Raw genomic sequence first — 17240 nt, 5'->3', positions numbered from 1 at the left:
AGAATATATCTCACAATTCTCGAAATATACGTTAACATCTAGACTATTTTGGACAAACACGCTATTGTTAAGTTAAATTGAATTATAAAGTCCAAAGTAAGAGATATAAGCTAGCATTTGCGAAACAAAAAGTCAAATGTTATGTAAAATTTGAATAGTAACAGGTTTAAATAGTATTTCAGTTTGTATCTGTAGGGTTATGGCTTGCATACATGGATATTATGTAGATGTATTGTTTAAATCAATCATAGAGTAATCATGGAGCTTTCATCCATAGTATGTCTGTTTCAGCTACTGCGTTTAGCTTAAAAGTCTTTGGTGACAGCATTCTGTAAAAATAATTTGCTTTCTGTTTCTGATATATTTTTCTCTTGTTCCATAGATTTGTTAGACAGTGTATTTCTTCCAACACAATGCGTGTGCAGCTGCAAGTGACGTAAGATGTGATGTCTACTCCAAACTGGTGCACTAGAGTGTGATTTATATAAGTGTTTGCCAAAACCCCCCAAAACACTGCGATCTACGATACGTGTCATCCATGAGAAGCTACTTGTTATTTGGTGGCAAATGTTATGGGGTGAAGGGTATTGTATATTCAACCAATGTCTGCATTTTTTCAGCAGCTTGGATTATTGTCTCATTTATAATAACTTTTTCTCCCACAAATTTGTCAGCCACAGTGGAAAAACTACGCTAACTAAAAATCAATAAATCTGAACTCTGATAAAATAATGCAACCATCCAGCTGCTCTATTGCAGCACGTTCCATCATAAAATGAGCAGGGATGGCATTAGTCACAATCGACAAAAACATTACAGATTATTCTATCCCTAAAGCCTGTCAACACCAAGAAATATAAATAGCCTATAACAGTATCTATATTAGCAACAGATGGTAACGTTCTTCTTATTAAATCACAATGACGATGTCTCAAAATAATTTATCTTCAATTTTCTGAATATCTGCTAAAGGTTAGTTTTGTCAACACATAAATCTAACATAGAGGGACTGAAGGTCACAATACTGCATTTATCATGTCACGGGTCTTAAACCGTCACCAGGAATCAAGAAAACAAACCGGTTTCAGATTGTGAGGAGCCAACTTCAGATCAAGTTCAAGTTTTTGCTGAGGGCCAACATTCATGAAACTCTTTTTTGTAAGGAAGTGGTTCTCAACCTTTTTGCCCACATTCAGGACCAAGAGCAAGGTTGCATGTATAACTAATAAGTTAATAATTAAAAATAGGCAATAACACCACTCTAATAATCACTGAAAAGGAAAGGATGTAGGTTGAAGAAAATGCTTGTACTGACCAGGTTCTCGTTGGTGAGGCGAGTGATCTCGTGCTGTAGACTGGCCTCGATCCGGGCCTCTGGAGGAAGCTGCAGGTTCTGAGCTAACAGCTGCTGCTGACGGTTGTTCTCCTCTTTAACGCTCTGCAGTTCTCCACGCAAAACCTCCACCTCGTTCTCATGAGACCGCCGCTGAGCCTGCAACTGGGACTCCAACAACCTACACAGACAGACACAGCAAACAACCAGAAACACGGTTCTTCGTTAGTAGAGCTTTCGAATCTGTTTTGAGTTTTCTGTTGTGAAGCGTTAAAAGGAACAGTTCATCCGACGATGAAAATGCTGTCATTATTTATTAACAATCATTTTAAACCTAATTATTCAAAATTCAAATTTTAAAACGATTTTTTGCAGCTGTTGTGCAATATTTTCACCCAATGATAGCCCAGAATAAAACAAAAACATACAATCTGTGTGCTATATTTCCAGGTCCTCTGAAGTCATATACAGACTAATTGAGATTTTGTTGTTGATATTATATATATATATATATATATATATATATATATATATATATATATATATATATTTTATTTTATTTTATTTATTTTTTTTACTACATATAAGTTTTAATTATTTTAGTATATCAAGTTAAATTAAAATAAGTAATGCCAAGTAATTTGTAAAAACATTTATAAATTAATAAATATTGTTTTCCATGAATAGCTATTTCCACCCGGTTCTCACACATAACTATTGAATGACTTCAGACGATTTGGAATATGGCATTGTTGTACAGACTAGCTTTGTATGTCTTGATAAGGTGATTTTTGTTACAATGGTGTGGAAGAACAGCATTCTTGAAATTCAGAATAAGATGTTAGACATAAATAATGGCCAGCTTTTTATTTTGAGTGAACCATTCCCAAGTAAGGCTGAGAAACCCGCCATTGTTTTCATGCTATGGCAGAATTCACCCTCCTTTATGAAAGTCGTGACTACATGCCGTTTTAAAATAAGTTTCATTTTGGTTAGTCCAGTATTAACACTATGCAAAGAGTTCTTTCTTGCAGGTTTTGAGACCATGAAGCACTACCCATAGGTTAAGGAGAGCATTTTGCAGGCACTAGTGTTTAGATAACTATCACACGCCTCGTCTCTCTGTTATTTAACCTGTTAGTTTCCTTTAACCCTTCATAAACCAGCCACAGTTCTCCATCCTCATTCAGCTTATGGTAGTCAGGGAATGGGGATCTGATGGGGTGGAACAAAAAAAGAAATGGTAAGAATGAAAAACAGAAATGAAAACAAAAAGTGACAAACTTTGATGAGAGCAGGACTTTTTGCAGCTTCACTTAAAAGATTCTGTTCATTACATAGAACTATTTTATGGCTATAACAAAAGTTTATACCTTATATGTATCATTAAACACTTTTATGAATTGAAAATTTCATCTAGCCAGATCAATTATTATTTGCCATGCTATTATTGTATGTTTGGATATACTATATGAAAAATTTCTGCATGCACAGCTTAAAAGCATTATAAATATTTGTTTTTAATAAATATATCTGTATAGTTACTCTTCACTATTATATACTATCAATATATAACAGTTTGAGAACTACTGCTTTAAAACATCTTCATTGTGTTCCAGTGGATGAAAGGAAGTTGTCTGTGATGGAATGACGGAAAAGATGAGTATTTATGAAAAAATTATTAATTGAAGTAACTGAAGTATCACGTAAAACAGCAGAAAGATGGAATGCAAACCAAATAATGAAGATAAAATAATTGTGACAAAGATTATAATAACACATGCAAATGTAGCAATCACTGAAAATGTAAAAAAAAAAAAAAAAAAAAATTCACTTAGTTTGACATTTGCTTTAAATTACTGTAGCTACAGTCACTGAATTATAAATATTAAACGGCATCTAAAGCGGTCAGCCAAAAGCCACGTGTAGGTTCATTCATCAATCACACTGAGTCACATGACCAAGCGTTGTTGTCGCAGCCTGTTAAAAACTGCAAAGCCATCACCCAAGTAATGTAATACACTACATTTGTTGTTCTGCATCTAAACTCTCATTACTCTTGCTCAAATTTTTTAGAAGGCAACATGGCATAATCTCAGCCTCAGACACTTGCCCACAGACCACTATAGTACTGACAATCTGATACATAAAGCATGTAAAACTGTAATTTAAGTATATAAATACAATTTTATGGGTTTGTTCTATAGAACTGTTTGCAAAAGTTGCTGCACTGTTATATTGCTATGCTATAATCAAATTCTAATAGACTTTCCTCTAAAATGTCTTCTGACTAAGAGTGTGACGCCTGGCAATAATAACCTGCAAAGTGGACTAGACTTCATGCTGAAAGCCAAAGATCTGGCTATGTGAGTTAAAGTGCCCATATTATGGGTGAATGAAAGGTTCATGTTTTGGTTTTGGGAGTCCCCAACAACAGGTTGACATGCATGCAAGGTCAAAAACACTAATTCTCTTGTACTATGCATTTATTTTTACATCATTTGTTCAATTACGCCCAAACGTTAGCTCAATTAATTCTTTGCGTGTCATTAATCTGCAAATAGATTAGTCTGAAGTCTATTTCATTTTCATTTCATGGTTTGTGATAGCAATGCTGCTTTATGTAAAGCGTTATTGTGGAAATCATTATTTTACTGCTGTAAAAGTGGCAAATAATGAATTTCTTTTCCATTCAGATCAACAAGTAGGCGGGCAATATGCTAATGTCTCATGTTGACATCATATTCAAAACGACTCGTTTCCACGATTCAGAGGCGACACACACTGTGCTCTTTCAGATTTAAAACTTTGCAGGATGTTTTCATTCACTTTGAGCTGTGTTACACAATCGCATGACAGGTCATTTTCAAAAATCCATAATAAGGGCACTTTAATGCCTGGTTTTCTTGTCTATGTATGGGCTCTGGAATGAGGCTGATTTGCTGCTCTGCTCTGAGCTGAACACACATGCAGTGAGAGAGGCCCATCATGCCCGTCCATCTGTTACCTCAACCTGCTCACAAGCTCGTTCACTTCAGTCGGTCTGCGTAAACCTGGGTGATCTGCGCAGGACAGAGATGAGCCATCAACAGAAAGACAGACAGACAGACAGACACGGACAGACAGAGGGCTGATCCAAACAGGTAGGTAAGGTAGGATAAACACACAGGCTTTGGAAAGGATTGTGAGAGTGATAAGTCATCATTTCCTTGGTTGGAGATGTGACACCAGCAGCAAATAATAAAAACAAAGATCCATTGCAGGACAGAGGTTCTCAAACCGACATATTTGATATCCTTTATCACAACCCATTTCCTAAACGGAATTACTACACTTACTTGCATTCAATAAGGAGTTTACTTTATAATGAATAGTAAATAATAGTGTTCCCTATGTGTTACTGAAGTTCTTTCACTTTTCAATTATTATACCATTATTAAACAGTTATGTAATATTCTGTAGCATTCAAAGGTTTAGGGTCAGTAAGGTTCAATGAGGTTAAAGTAAACATAAAAAAGAATGATTTAAATAACGTAAAAAATACTTTAAAAATGTAATTTAAAACTACCAACAGGTGGCGGCAAGTCATTGAATTTATCACTGAATCGTTCATTCAACTGATTCGTTTGAACAGCTGATTCATGAAGGAATGAAGCAAGTGAGCACAGTCTTAATGAATGGGTAATTGAATCAGATTTGTTTAAAAATTAACATACATTCATAAATTAAACAACACTGTATTTAAATGGAGATGCCCAGCTGCTTTGCCTACAACAATTTTTACTGACATAATAAAGCAAAACCAGGCAATAGTGTTGTATTTAAAGTCACTTAAAATTAATTTCTTGTTTAATAAACTGGTGTATTAAAACAAATGTATTAATCACATTTGTAAACTCCCTTAATAATCATTTAAAGCTGTCACTCTTTTTAGTTCTTTGTGTTCTCACAAAGTTCCATTATAATTCATAAAGCTCCCTACATATGCACGATGAATCTCTTATGTAGTATCTTACAATTATGTCATAATGACAGGATTTGTTTTGAGCAGTGAGTAGATTCTGAATAACACTGTGTTCAAGGATTTAATCAAAAAAATTGTTACAATCATTCCCAATATAACTCAAACAAACGCAACCACTTTGATCATAAGACTTTTTTCAAAATCTTACTGACCCCAAACTTCTAAAAAAAAAAAGGTAGTGTATAAAACATTTTAAGATTGGATTTCTAACAACAATAAATATTTAGCTTAATAAATGCATAAGAAGCTCTCTGGGGGACGCAAGTCTGAGAACCTCAGTTGTGAAACATAAAGTGGGGGGGACAGAGGACATCACACAACATATACAGAATGATCTGATCCTAGGTGATGGATACATTCGGTAGATTCAGCAATGGTTTTCATGTTTTGTGATTCGGGATGTGATTGACTGACAGTGAAAGAAATGCAAAGACTAAAGTAATGCACCTGTTGGTGTCTTTAAGACCCATGTATGCCTGGGAGATCTCCTTGGCATCAGTCAGCTTCTGCACGTCCTCAATATACGGCAAAGGCTCAGTCATGGTCTCCTAAACACACACGGAAAATTTACATTCACAAAGCAATATATCACTGCATCCACTCACTTTAATTAGACATTTAAGCATTAGACAAGTCACAAGAGCTGGTTCTAGTACAGCATGTCAGTTCAAAGTAACTTTCTCAAGGCAGAGCAACATTAAAATAAAAAAAATAGTATTTTACAAGCCAGAACAAAGGTGAAGTGAAACGATTATGTTGTCTGACCAACATACCTTCTCATCCTGTTATGAGTGCAACATAGGACAAAAGGAGAAATGAAGTTACAGATGTTAACGAGACTTATGAAGAGAATAATGTTAGTAACAGATACTGCATTATGCACTAAAATGGAGGTTTAGAAGCATCTGGAAATCCTGATGTATTTTATGTAAGAATGAAAGGTTTGGTTTCTGACCTTGTGCTGCATGGCCTCTTTCTGACTGACGAGCTGAGAGCGCAGGATGAGCACCTCCTCCTTCCGCACTTCCAGCTCCTCGTTGGAGGAGTTCAGCTGATCCAGGAGAACCGTGTACGCAGGAGAACCCGGAGCGGCGGAACCGGCCTCAGCGCTGCCTCTCAGAGACTGACGCATCTCATTCAAATGATGTTTGAGCTTCTTGTTCTCCGACTCCAACTCCTGACGCTGAATAAAAGAGAGAGACAGAGATGAACCTGTGTGCTTGAAAAGAGTGCACGGAGTTTCAGGAAGGTTATTGCAAGCCAAAAAAGCGACCACTGCTTTATTAAATAACTCAGTTAATTGTAAAGACTGCAAACTGAAACGGATTGCCACAATGCAGAAAAAAATTTAAAAGAAAGCAATGTGTGTGTTTACCTTGAGAGATTCATATTCCAGCTCAGCACTTCGAGCTTTCTTATGTTCCTCATCATCCTGGCCAAATAAAAAACACATTATCAGTAACAGTATATATGTGTGTGGGTTTTTTTTCTTTTAATATGTGATTAATCGTGATTAATCACATAATAAAATAAAGGTTTTCCAATACATTATATATGTACTGTACATTATATATGTAACTGTATATAGTTTGTACTGTGCTTATTTATTATGTATATACTGAAACACAACCACAATTATTTACTTGCAAATGCATTTATATATAGATTTTTTACATTTGATATTATATATAAATATATATTTAATACATAAACATAACATTATATGCATGTGTTTGTATCTCTAATGTTTGTAAACATAATAAATATACACAGTATACACAAATATATTATGTAAAGAAAAACTAATATATATATATATATATATATATTGTGATCGGCTGCCCCTCTCTTTATTGTCACCATCACCCCGTCCTTTTTCGCCCTTCACCACCAGGCTCCCGACGGGAGTGGGTGTGTTCGAGAGGAGGGGCGTGGTATCGGCCAGGTCTGGCGGCGTGACGAGGCACACCTGAAGGGGATTTAGCCTTGTCACCGCCGCCGCAAATGCCCTGCGCGCCTCTCTCCGGAGACCGGTCTCTTCCCCTGTGCATGCACGCTGGTGTCCTCGTGGGTCCAGGAAGGGTGCACGATGGACCTCACCCGCCGTCCGAGAACACAGAGCTCATCCCACTCTGCCGCCGAGCAACGAAGCGACGGAGACGCCGCGGAAGAAGCCGCCGCCCCTCGCGCCCGGACCAGAAAAAGGGGCGTGTCGCGACCGCCGGACTCCGCCCCTTACCTGGACCCTTCCCCTGGAACACGGCCTCAACCTTCACTTTCCCCGCGCACACGACGAGGACACCAGATCCCCTTTTATTTGGACACTTTTCCCTGGACACTTTATTATTTTGTATTATTATTATTTTGTTAATAATAAAAAAAGCCTCTCGAGGCCTGACGCCACGCCCACTGTGTCTGTCGTTGGCTCCTCCGTCACAGTGGTGGCACACCTGAAGGGGATTTAGCCTTGTCACCGCCGCCGCTAAATGCCCTGCGCGCCTCTCCTCGGAGACCGGTCTCTTCCCTGTGCATGCGCTGGTGTCCTCGTGGGTCCAGGAAGGGTGCACGATGGACCTCACCCCCGCCGTCCGAGAACACAGAGCTCATCCCACTCTGCCGCCCGAGCAACGGGCGACGGAGACGCGCGGAAGAAGCCGCCGCCCTCGCGCCCCGGACCAGAAAAAGGGGAGCGTGTGCGACCGCCGGACTCCGCCCCTTACCTGGACCCTTCCCCCCTGGAACACGGCCTCAACCTTCACTTTCCCCGCGGCACGACGAGGACACCAGATCCCCCCTTTTATTTGGACACTTTTCCCCTGGACACTTTATTATTTTGTATTATTATTATTTTGTTAATAATAAAAAAAAGCCTCTCCGAGGCCTGACGCCACGCCCACTGTGTCTGTCGTTGGCTCCTCCCGTCACAGTGGTGGAGAATGCGGGCAAGGCGGAGCTTAGACGGCACAGTTGGGCAACGCCTGATGACATCATCCCCTCTCGCTGGTATCCATGCCGGGACGGAGGAACAACGGAGACTCGCTCCCAGCCACCAGGAAGGGTAAGTGACGCCTGCGTTTACTGTCATTTACCCGGTGGCTGGTTGAGCATTCCGACTAATTCCCGGTTTCTCTGTCCCGGTGCGAGAGGAGTTGCCCGGAGAATCCCTGCCCCGCCCACTCCGACCGCTGGAGCCTGGTTGAGGAAGGTAGCACTCCTGCGTGGGCGGCGACCGCCTGACGGGGTTGACGCTTGGGGAGGGGAATGTGACGAGTCGGCTGCCCCTCCTCTTTATCGTCACCATCACCCCGTCCTTTATTCGCCGCCCTTCACCAGGCTCCCGACGGGAGTGGGTGTGTTCGAGAGGAGGGGCGTGGTATTGGCCAGGTCTGGCGGCGTGTGACGAGGCACACCTGAAGGGATTTAGCCTTGTCACCGCCGCCGTTAAATGCCCTCTGCGCGCCTCTCCTCGAGACCGGTCTCTTCCCGTGCATGCACGCTGGTGTCCTCGTGGGTCCAGGAAGGGTGCGTGAAGGAGCTCGTCCGCCCGCTAGACAAGCGCGTCGTGGGACCCATACAGTCCAGGCGACGACTGCACCCGGATACGGCTGACGGGCCAGGATGCCGAGCCGTTAAATCCCCTAAATCTCTGACGACCGGAGGAAAGAAGCGACGGAGATGCCGGAAGAAGCCGCCGCCCCTCGCGCCCGAACAGGAGAGGGGAGCGCGTGCGACCGCCGGACTCCGCCCCCTTACCTGGACCCTGCCCCCTGGAACACTACCTGACCTTCCACAATCCCAGAAGCACAACGAGGGCACCAGTTTCCCCCTTTTATTTGGACACTTTTCCCCTTGGACACTTTATTTTGTACTATTTTTGTTAATAAAAAAAGCCTCTCCGAGGCCTGACGCCACGCCCACTGTGTCTGTCGCTGGCTCCTCCCGTCACAATATATATATATATATATATATATATATATATATACACGTTGTTTTTTTGTAAATTTCTAGCAATCGTTGCTTCTTTTCACATTTAAAAAATGTAAATACAATTGTGTCTAGAATTTAAGTTAATGTGACAAAATCTCTTTTTAGTATGCCTTTATTTTATTTGTATTTGGGTTACTGTAAATGTAAATGTGCATGTCAAGTAAATATGTGTGTGTGTGTGTGTGTACCCTAGCTCTAGCCCGCTGAAACTGCTCTTCTCTCCGATCGAGTTCGTTCTGCAGTAACTGTTTTTCTTGCTCTAGCTCGGATACTCTCTTCTGCAGCTTTAGGAACAAGGACATATCCAGTATCCCCTTGGAAACGTCCTGAAGGGAGAAGAAAACACATTCCATAATCACACACACACAATATATGCCGTTATGTTACTTTAATCTGCGCGACCTTTGAAATAAACAAAACTCATAAACATAGATATCGGTATCTTAATGATATTCCACATTCTGCTCTCACCTCCCCTCGCGTGTCCCTTCCTCGGACTCGGCAAACTCTGAATTGTAGGTACATTCTGATTCGTTGCTGCTGTGTGTGGAGTCTGTGCGCCTGTGACCAGGTTTTGGAACATTCTAGAAAAAAAAAACCCAAAGTATTAGAAAACTGAAACAGCGTATATCTGACTCTATATCGAGGTCTTCCTTACTAGTTGAGCGGTCATTCAGACAACCCACCGAAGATTTGCAAGCGTGTACTTACTACAGCAAGTGTGATCTCCTCCTTCAGATCGTCGTATTTCTCCTCTAGTCGGAGGTGCTCGGTAAGAAGGTTCTGGTAGCGAGACCGTTCCTCGTTTAAATCGTTTTCTAACTGTTGGGTTTCTTCTTTCAGAGCCCTCTGCATTTTTTCTGCAAAGCATACGCATACATATTATATGTACACCGTTGACACACAATCTCTCAGAACAGTCAACAAATATTGAATTACTCAATCATCTGACTCATAATGTTGACATTGTACGCATAAGCAAAAAATTACAGGCAATGTTTATAAAGGTTTTTCTGTTTAAGATATGAGCAGATCTAGAAACAGTATCAGACTGGGCGGTTATTCACAATATATTCCTCTCTCCTGTTTAAATATTATTAACATAATTATTAATTTTCCAAAAAACGAGTATGATGAGACATAGTATTGTATCAGACATTATAACAAAAATGTATACTTGTTTTCAAGTATCATTTTATATGCTTAAACATGTTTTAGTATTCATACTTTGAGTTTATATTGCATTTGTTGTTTATTGCTACACTGGTGCATATCAGTGATAATTAACATAATTAAATAGCCTCCCAAAATATCAAAAATTTCATTTTGTTATTTTATTCAAAAACAGTGTGTTGTAAACATGACATGGATATATAATTTTACATGGAAAGGTAAAAAAACCACCTCTAAGCCTAATAGAATGAAAGTTTTTGTATGGTTTTGCTTTACCTGTCCACTGCTGGCTCTGTTCTTGGATCAGTCGGTTCAGGTCGTTCTTCTCGTTCTTCAGCAGGTGGTTTTGCTCCTTTAGCTCTGAGATCATCTGTTATGAACATTTCACAAACATAATCAGCATGACATCTTAATCTTTAATGGTTATGTAAAAAAAATAAAAAAATAAAAAATTACTGGTCAAGTCACAGATGCTTGTTTCGGTCCAGGAACATTGATTTAACCGCTTCATTTTCTCCGCACACATCCAATACTATGTTTATTGTGGCTTCGTGAATCGTTCTAGTCTTCTATCCCCCTAAAACTACAACTACTTCTATCATTTGTGCTGAGCTCTAGTCTCTATCTCTCTCACCTGTGTCAATGAACAGATCTCGTCTCTTCCCAAGGTTAAAGAAGTGTGCAGGTCTCTCTAAACCCTGAATATGGAGACACAGAGTATATATCTGTGTCTTTAGAGAGTTTTACAATCTAGGAGGACTGTCTAAAAGCAGGGGACTAAAGGTAACCTATGGGTATATCTTTACTTTTTAACTGGAATTTGCTAATTTAAGCCACAAGATTAGTGAGGTTTTGTCAAAACACATTTCAAACACACACCATCTATGAGTGAAATTCATACATTAATAATTTATTACGACATTTTAAACATATTCTTAGAAATTATCGCGTTAAAGCTTAGTACGGGAGAACTTTGGGACATTTGAACCATGAACGTGGTGTGGAAAATGATTAATTTTTTAAATTCAGTTGATATGAGCCATTCAAATAAACTGACATATTAAATATTAAGTAATGAATCAGTTCTATTAGACAGTTCACTAAAATTAACCATTTAAATGAACCCTCTTTAAACGAAAACCAATGAGAGACGACTGAAATGTATCGGTGAATCAGTTCCCTGTCCAAACGAATCCTGGACACAACTGGGTGATGGCTCAGTGAATCAGCCAATCTGTTCATTTTGAAAGATTGTTCAAATGTGAATCATCCTCAGGTTTTTGTAAAATGCTTTGTGATGTCCGCACCAGTGAAGACTAGGAGTGTAACGATACGTGTAAGTTTGTGCAGGCACATCACATCCGAACACAACTATATATATCTAACAAACAGCACCTTTTCCATCTCGTCCTGGTAGGTTTGCGCCCAGTCCTCGATGGCTTTCTTCTCCTTCTGTGTGTTCTGCAGGTCTTTGCGCAGTCGCTCCAGCTCCTCCAGAAGAGATGTAACTTTGTTGGCGTTGTTTTTGGCGTCCTCCTCTGCCCCTCGCAGACGCGTCAATTCCACGCGCAGACGCTCGGACTCCGCAGCGTGGCTGACCTCTAGACTGTTCAAACGCTCGCTGAGAACACGGTTCTCCTTGTTCTAGAGTCAAAACAGAACATCAATTAATTCTATTTAACTCTACAAAGTCTAGGGTAACATACTGCATTCGATGCATCAGTTACAAAGATCAACATGATCAAAACCTTCTGCACTTTGATTGACTGATCATAAAATTATTTTTCAATGACTTTTTAACCCCCACTGCAATACACTTTTAGAGTCATGTATTATATCAACAGCTACAAATATACACAAAGACTCTGCACGGGGAAGCCCAGATCAAGATGATGTGATCATGTCCTGCTAAGAGATTCTGACTTATTCTAAAAGCACTAGAACAACAAGAATCAAGTTAACATTCTGTTAACTGCAACCTGTTTCTCTTCCATAACCTGATGTCTTTTCAACTAAATAATTCAATGAAAAATCAAGGCTGGGTTTTGACTGTGTATGGCAGATATCTACATGACAGCTGGCTGGATGAAAGGGAACTGAAAGGTAAGATATAATCAACCAGAAAGAGAATTTGTGACCTAGGCATTTTATTACCATGATAATAAATGCAATTTTTTGTAAGAATAATGTGCATATGTGTGCACAAGAAGACCAGGAATGACTATGATGACTTCATACTGACTAAACCTTTTAATAAGGCGCAACAAGCCACAGCATCTTAATGTAAAGTGTGGTACCTGGTCGTCTATCCTGCGCTGCAGTTGCATGATCTTGTTCTCCATGCCGATGTTGAGTTTCTTAAAGTGTTCCACCGAACGTGCTTCAATTTTGAGTTTCTTGAGTTCTCTCTTGGCTCGCATCCGGCGAATGCAGCACTGAAGGTAAACGATGGCTTTGAGGCTCCGCTTGTACCACTGCCGCGTCAACCAGCCTCGGACCATCTTCTGAATGATGATGGCCTTATGCTCGCGCAGAAGCTAAAGGAACACACAAAAATGCGCGATAAACAAGGGGGAAAAACATGAATACACACAAGAGCAAAGAAGAATGCAATGCGAAGTAGAGATCTGTCCAGTGAGTATTCTTAAAAAGATTTTTTCTCTCACACCTTCTGCCTTTTTAATTTGCAGATATTACACATCCTGTCTCGATAATCCACTGCTGATCAACAGAGCTCTGACGGCAGGAAAAGAGAGGAGAGAGACAGTAATAGTAATAATGCAGCCGCAGCTGCTGTGGTCCGTCAGTGGGACAGTCCCTACACTAGAACAACCTGCTCCCTGTGAGATCACATAACCGAAAAAACAGGGAAGGAGACACAAGTTCATCACAACACTGTTACTTCATCCTCTTCCAGGGACTCTAACCGGTGACTAGAAAGCTAGCATAATACTGGGATGGAGCAGAAAAAAATCTAAAGTCCACTTGGTGGTTTTTTGTCATAGTACTCTGAAAATGAAAATTCTAGATCAAAAATTTTGGAGTCCACTTTGTATAGGTTGGCATTAACATACTTACATTTAAATTAATAATTTGGTACAATGCATTTGTAATTCATTTCTGTAAATACGTTTATAATTACTGTTGACCCATCCCTTGCACCTTAACCCACCCCTTAAACCCACCCATACCACAAAACCTGTCTCTAACCAAAGAAAAAAATACAGCATAAACACACAGTAAGTACATCATACTTATTTTTATCTTAGTAATATGTTTAAGTTATGTAAATATTTTACAACAATGTGAAAGTCTCTATCGTTAAATAACTGAATGCATCCTTGTTAAATGAAACTTTTTTTAAAATACTTCCTGACCTCAAATGTTAAATGTTAGTGTAAAAGAATCAGTCACTTAGAAGCACTCTGTGTCTAAACCCCTCCGACTGCACCTTTAACACTATTCAGTTCTCTAGGGGCGCAGTTCGCAGCTTTCACTGGTCATGTGTCTCATGCCTGAAATAATTCACTTGTTTCCAATGTGTTAATTATAAACCACCCTGCCAGCATCATATTTTACCCGATGTAATTAATATGTAACCCGTGTCCCAGTGTTCGTTTAAACGCAAAAACTGCAATGCAAAAAAAAGTGCATGTAAAAATGCGGTAATGAGACCAGTGGAGTAGTGTTTGTGAGTCGTGTGTGTTTGTAACTACTGCAAATATATTTAGAAATGTGAGAAGATTGTATTAGCATGTCTGGTTTCCTCCTCACCGCTTTGTACAGCTGTCTGGCCATGTATGCCCTGAGGATGCACTGCATGGCCAGAGCGGCAGCCTGCTGGCGTTTGTAACACGTTTTCTGGATATACATGCGCTGGTACTTCTGAATGATGATCGCAGCACGCGTGCGACGCAGGAATTTCGCAAGACTGTGGGGAAGAAAGAACAACTCGGAGGTTACTACTAGTGCACCTCCTCAAAACAGGGCTATAATAAGGTTCTGGAAATCATCTTTCATTTTCTCAGCAGGGAAACAGATTTTTAACAACAAACTGCACTGAAAAGGAGCATATACTCCAAGGTCGTTAACCGATAGTATATGCTTTTTTAGAACCATCACTTCACATTATTTTAACCGTTTTTTTTTTTGAAGAATCATGTCTTGGTGAAAAACTACATTACCCACAATTCCACCATTTAGAGAGAGACGCATGAGCAAATCGCGCCAAATGAAAGATAATACTTCAATAACTGTGGTTATGCATATTTTGCAAACCTCTAATAATATACTGCTTCTATTTACATAATTAACAAATTCAGTTTTGTTGCTGTTTGTTTTGGTTTAAAGCTTGAGACCTTTCGTCTCAATTTGAAAAATGAAGGGAAAAAAAGAATAAAAAAACCTCCGGGAACCAAGTGTATAAAAAAAAAAGTGGGCAGATACTGTTGCTCGCTTTAAGCTTATGCTGAATTTTGGTATCTTTAACCATGCCCCACCCACTATGGGGTTAGTCCCCTCCCCCTCACCAGCGGGCCTGGTATCCACGGACATATCTCTGGATGGTTGTGGCAGCATGTTTCATGCGCAGGTACTTCTTGCGCGCCAGCCAGCAGCGGATGGTCTTCTGGATGCGGATACAGGCTGCACGAAGCTTATCTGCACGCAGTTTCTCCAGATACGCAACCTGGCCGGCGCGGAAAAAGATCTTGGTCTTGCCAAACTGGTACTTATCTGGATCCTGTTAGGAGGACAAAAAAAAGTTGAGAAAAAATTCAATTTCAGTCTCTACAGAAAATAGGAGTAGTGCCAAATTCTGGCATTGTGCTGCTTGCTACGTTTCTGAGTAGTTTAGGTTATTATATTATGATCTTTGCTCAAAGTCTCTGCACAAAGATTTAATTGTCTTCTTGTACCTGTACCAGTTTCTCCAGAACATTCTTACAGGTCATCTTCTTGTCTGTCAAAACATCTTTTTGTTTCATCAGGACACGATACCTGCTAAAGAACTCCTGATACGTCCACCTGAAGAGCAAAAGCAGTCACAAAAACACAAATATACAGTCAGGCAGTGTTTGACAAAAAGCAGTGCAGTATGGTAATATAAAGATCTTCACTGTACCTGGATGGGAAACCGGCTGCAGAGATGCGGATCGTTTCCAAAACACCACATGCACGCAGTTGCTGCACTGCCCTCTTGGGGTCAAACCTGGTAATGGCAGAAATCAAAATCAACAATACTGTTCCTATAGCTCGCCATCAATTCCGCAAAGGCTACAACAAGCGAGATAGTTCAGTTAAAAACAGAAGAAGAACTGACGTGAAGGCATATTTGTAATCGTTGGGTTTGATGCAGCGAACGTAGTGTGGTGTAGTCGCATTCAGGGTCTCCATCAGCAGCTGCAGGGAGTTACGGAACTACAGAGAGAAAGAAATGGAAACATTCAATCGAGTGTCGGTGCTTACCAATTTACTTAACCCAAATACACAAATCACAAAGATATTTAGTAAAACTGAAAAAAGTCATGATGCCACCTGCAGTCCAACTGTCTTCTTGTGTTCTTTGCTGGCTTGGCCGGCTTTATGCTTCTCTGGTTTGACGCTGAGTCGAGTGCGTCCTCCAGTAGCAGGAGCGGCACCGGTCGGACTTGTGGCTTTCTCCTCGTCCTGGAACAGCTCCACCAGCAGGTCAAACTGAGAATTACAGCCAAGGCAGACTTGACATACAAGCCATGACAGGTGTTCAGATGATCAACCAGAGGTACTTTTAGACTTGAAGCAACGATCTTACAAAAAAGCTGTAATTATTTATTTATTCAAAACGTAATTAAATTCAATCAATGCTATTTTACTTAAGCCGCAATTAAATGCAGTTTTCACTACTGAAATAGGAATACTTCACCCATGAATGAAAATAACCCCATAATCTACTCACCCCAAGCCATCCTAGGTATATATTACTTTTTTTCGTCTTTGAGACGAACACAGTCTCGGTTTTTAAAAATTGATCCTGGCTCTTCCATTTTTCTCGCTTTCGACCGGTGTATAGTATTCTATCACTGTTCATCTATAATCTTTTGAGTGAACACTACAAAGGCAGCAGGGGGCAGAAGACATGTGTTAAGCTCCTTGAGGCTTGAGGTTAGTCTAAAGACGGATACGTGCTTATTTAGATTATGTAGATTATGATTATGTAGATTATGGGTTAATTTTAATTTTTGGATGAACTATTCCTTTAATACTCTTCTATAAACCGTTTAGTTATAAATTGCATAGTTAAAACCATAAGCCCATTTAAGTCATAGTTTACAGTGGGAACTTTTTTGCTCTTACGCAAATGCCAATTCCTGTTATAATAACTGCATTACACCCACAAGATCGTGCAAAACTAATACCTTTAGCTTTCTAAAAACACTGTAAACTATGGCTTTACATGAAAATGGCAGTTAACTACATTTACGTGGCAAAGTTTCATAAAATAAATGCACAGAAACTGATATATACTGATAATACTGGTGTAAAGACGTCACAGGTATGTGATTATAGAGTATTTTACAATAGCTTTGAATACAGCTGAGCCAAGATTTCACTCCGGGAAAATTCAGGTTACAATTGAATTCTCAACTGAACTGTGTTAAACAGTTAGCATTCATGCTTTCGTACAGGCATGAGTTAGAAAAGCGTTTTTGGCCTTTGTTACCTGAACTAAGTGTTTGCACTCAA

General features: G+C 39.9%; 1 protein-coding gene across 1 annotated transcript in view; it reads right to left on the bottom strand.

The window, feature by feature from the left end:
* LOC122363015 (unconventional myosin-Va-like) overlaps positions 1-17240 on the bottom strand; it is a 50315-nt gene that overhangs the window by 5971 nt on the left and 27104 nt on the right. Inside the window, 18 exon segments of the mRNA XM_043264877.1 lie at positions 1316-1514; positions 2468-2548; positions 5805-5905; positions 6131-6139; positions 6313-6540; positions 6733-6789; positions 9533-9670; positions 9803-9928; positions 10056-10204; positions 10794-10887; positions 11913-12161; positions 12815-13054; positions 14292-14448; positions 15047-15258; positions 15434-15542; positions 15640-15726; positions 15838-15935; positions 16053-16211. Coding sequence (XP_043120812.1) covers positions 1316-1514; positions 2468-2548; positions 5805-5905; positions 6131-6139; positions 6313-6540; positions 6733-6789; positions 9533-9670; positions 9803-9928; positions 10056-10204; positions 10794-10887; positions 11913-12161; positions 12815-13054; positions 14292-14448; positions 15047-15258; positions 15434-15542; positions 15640-15726; positions 15838-15935; positions 16053-16211 — 2493 coding nt within the window.

The sequence above is a fragment of the Puntigrus tetrazona genome, chromosome 18, assembly GCF_018831695.1.
Source record: "Puntigrus tetrazona isolate hp1 chromosome 18, ASM1883169v1, whole genome shotgun sequence".
NCBI classification, from domain to species: Eukaryota; Metazoa; Chordata; class Actinopteri; order Cypriniformes; family Cyprinidae; genus Puntigrus; species Puntigrus tetrazona.
The sequence above is the reverse complement of the archived record's forward strand: the minus strand, read 5'-3'. Positions and strand labels throughout refer to the sequence as shown.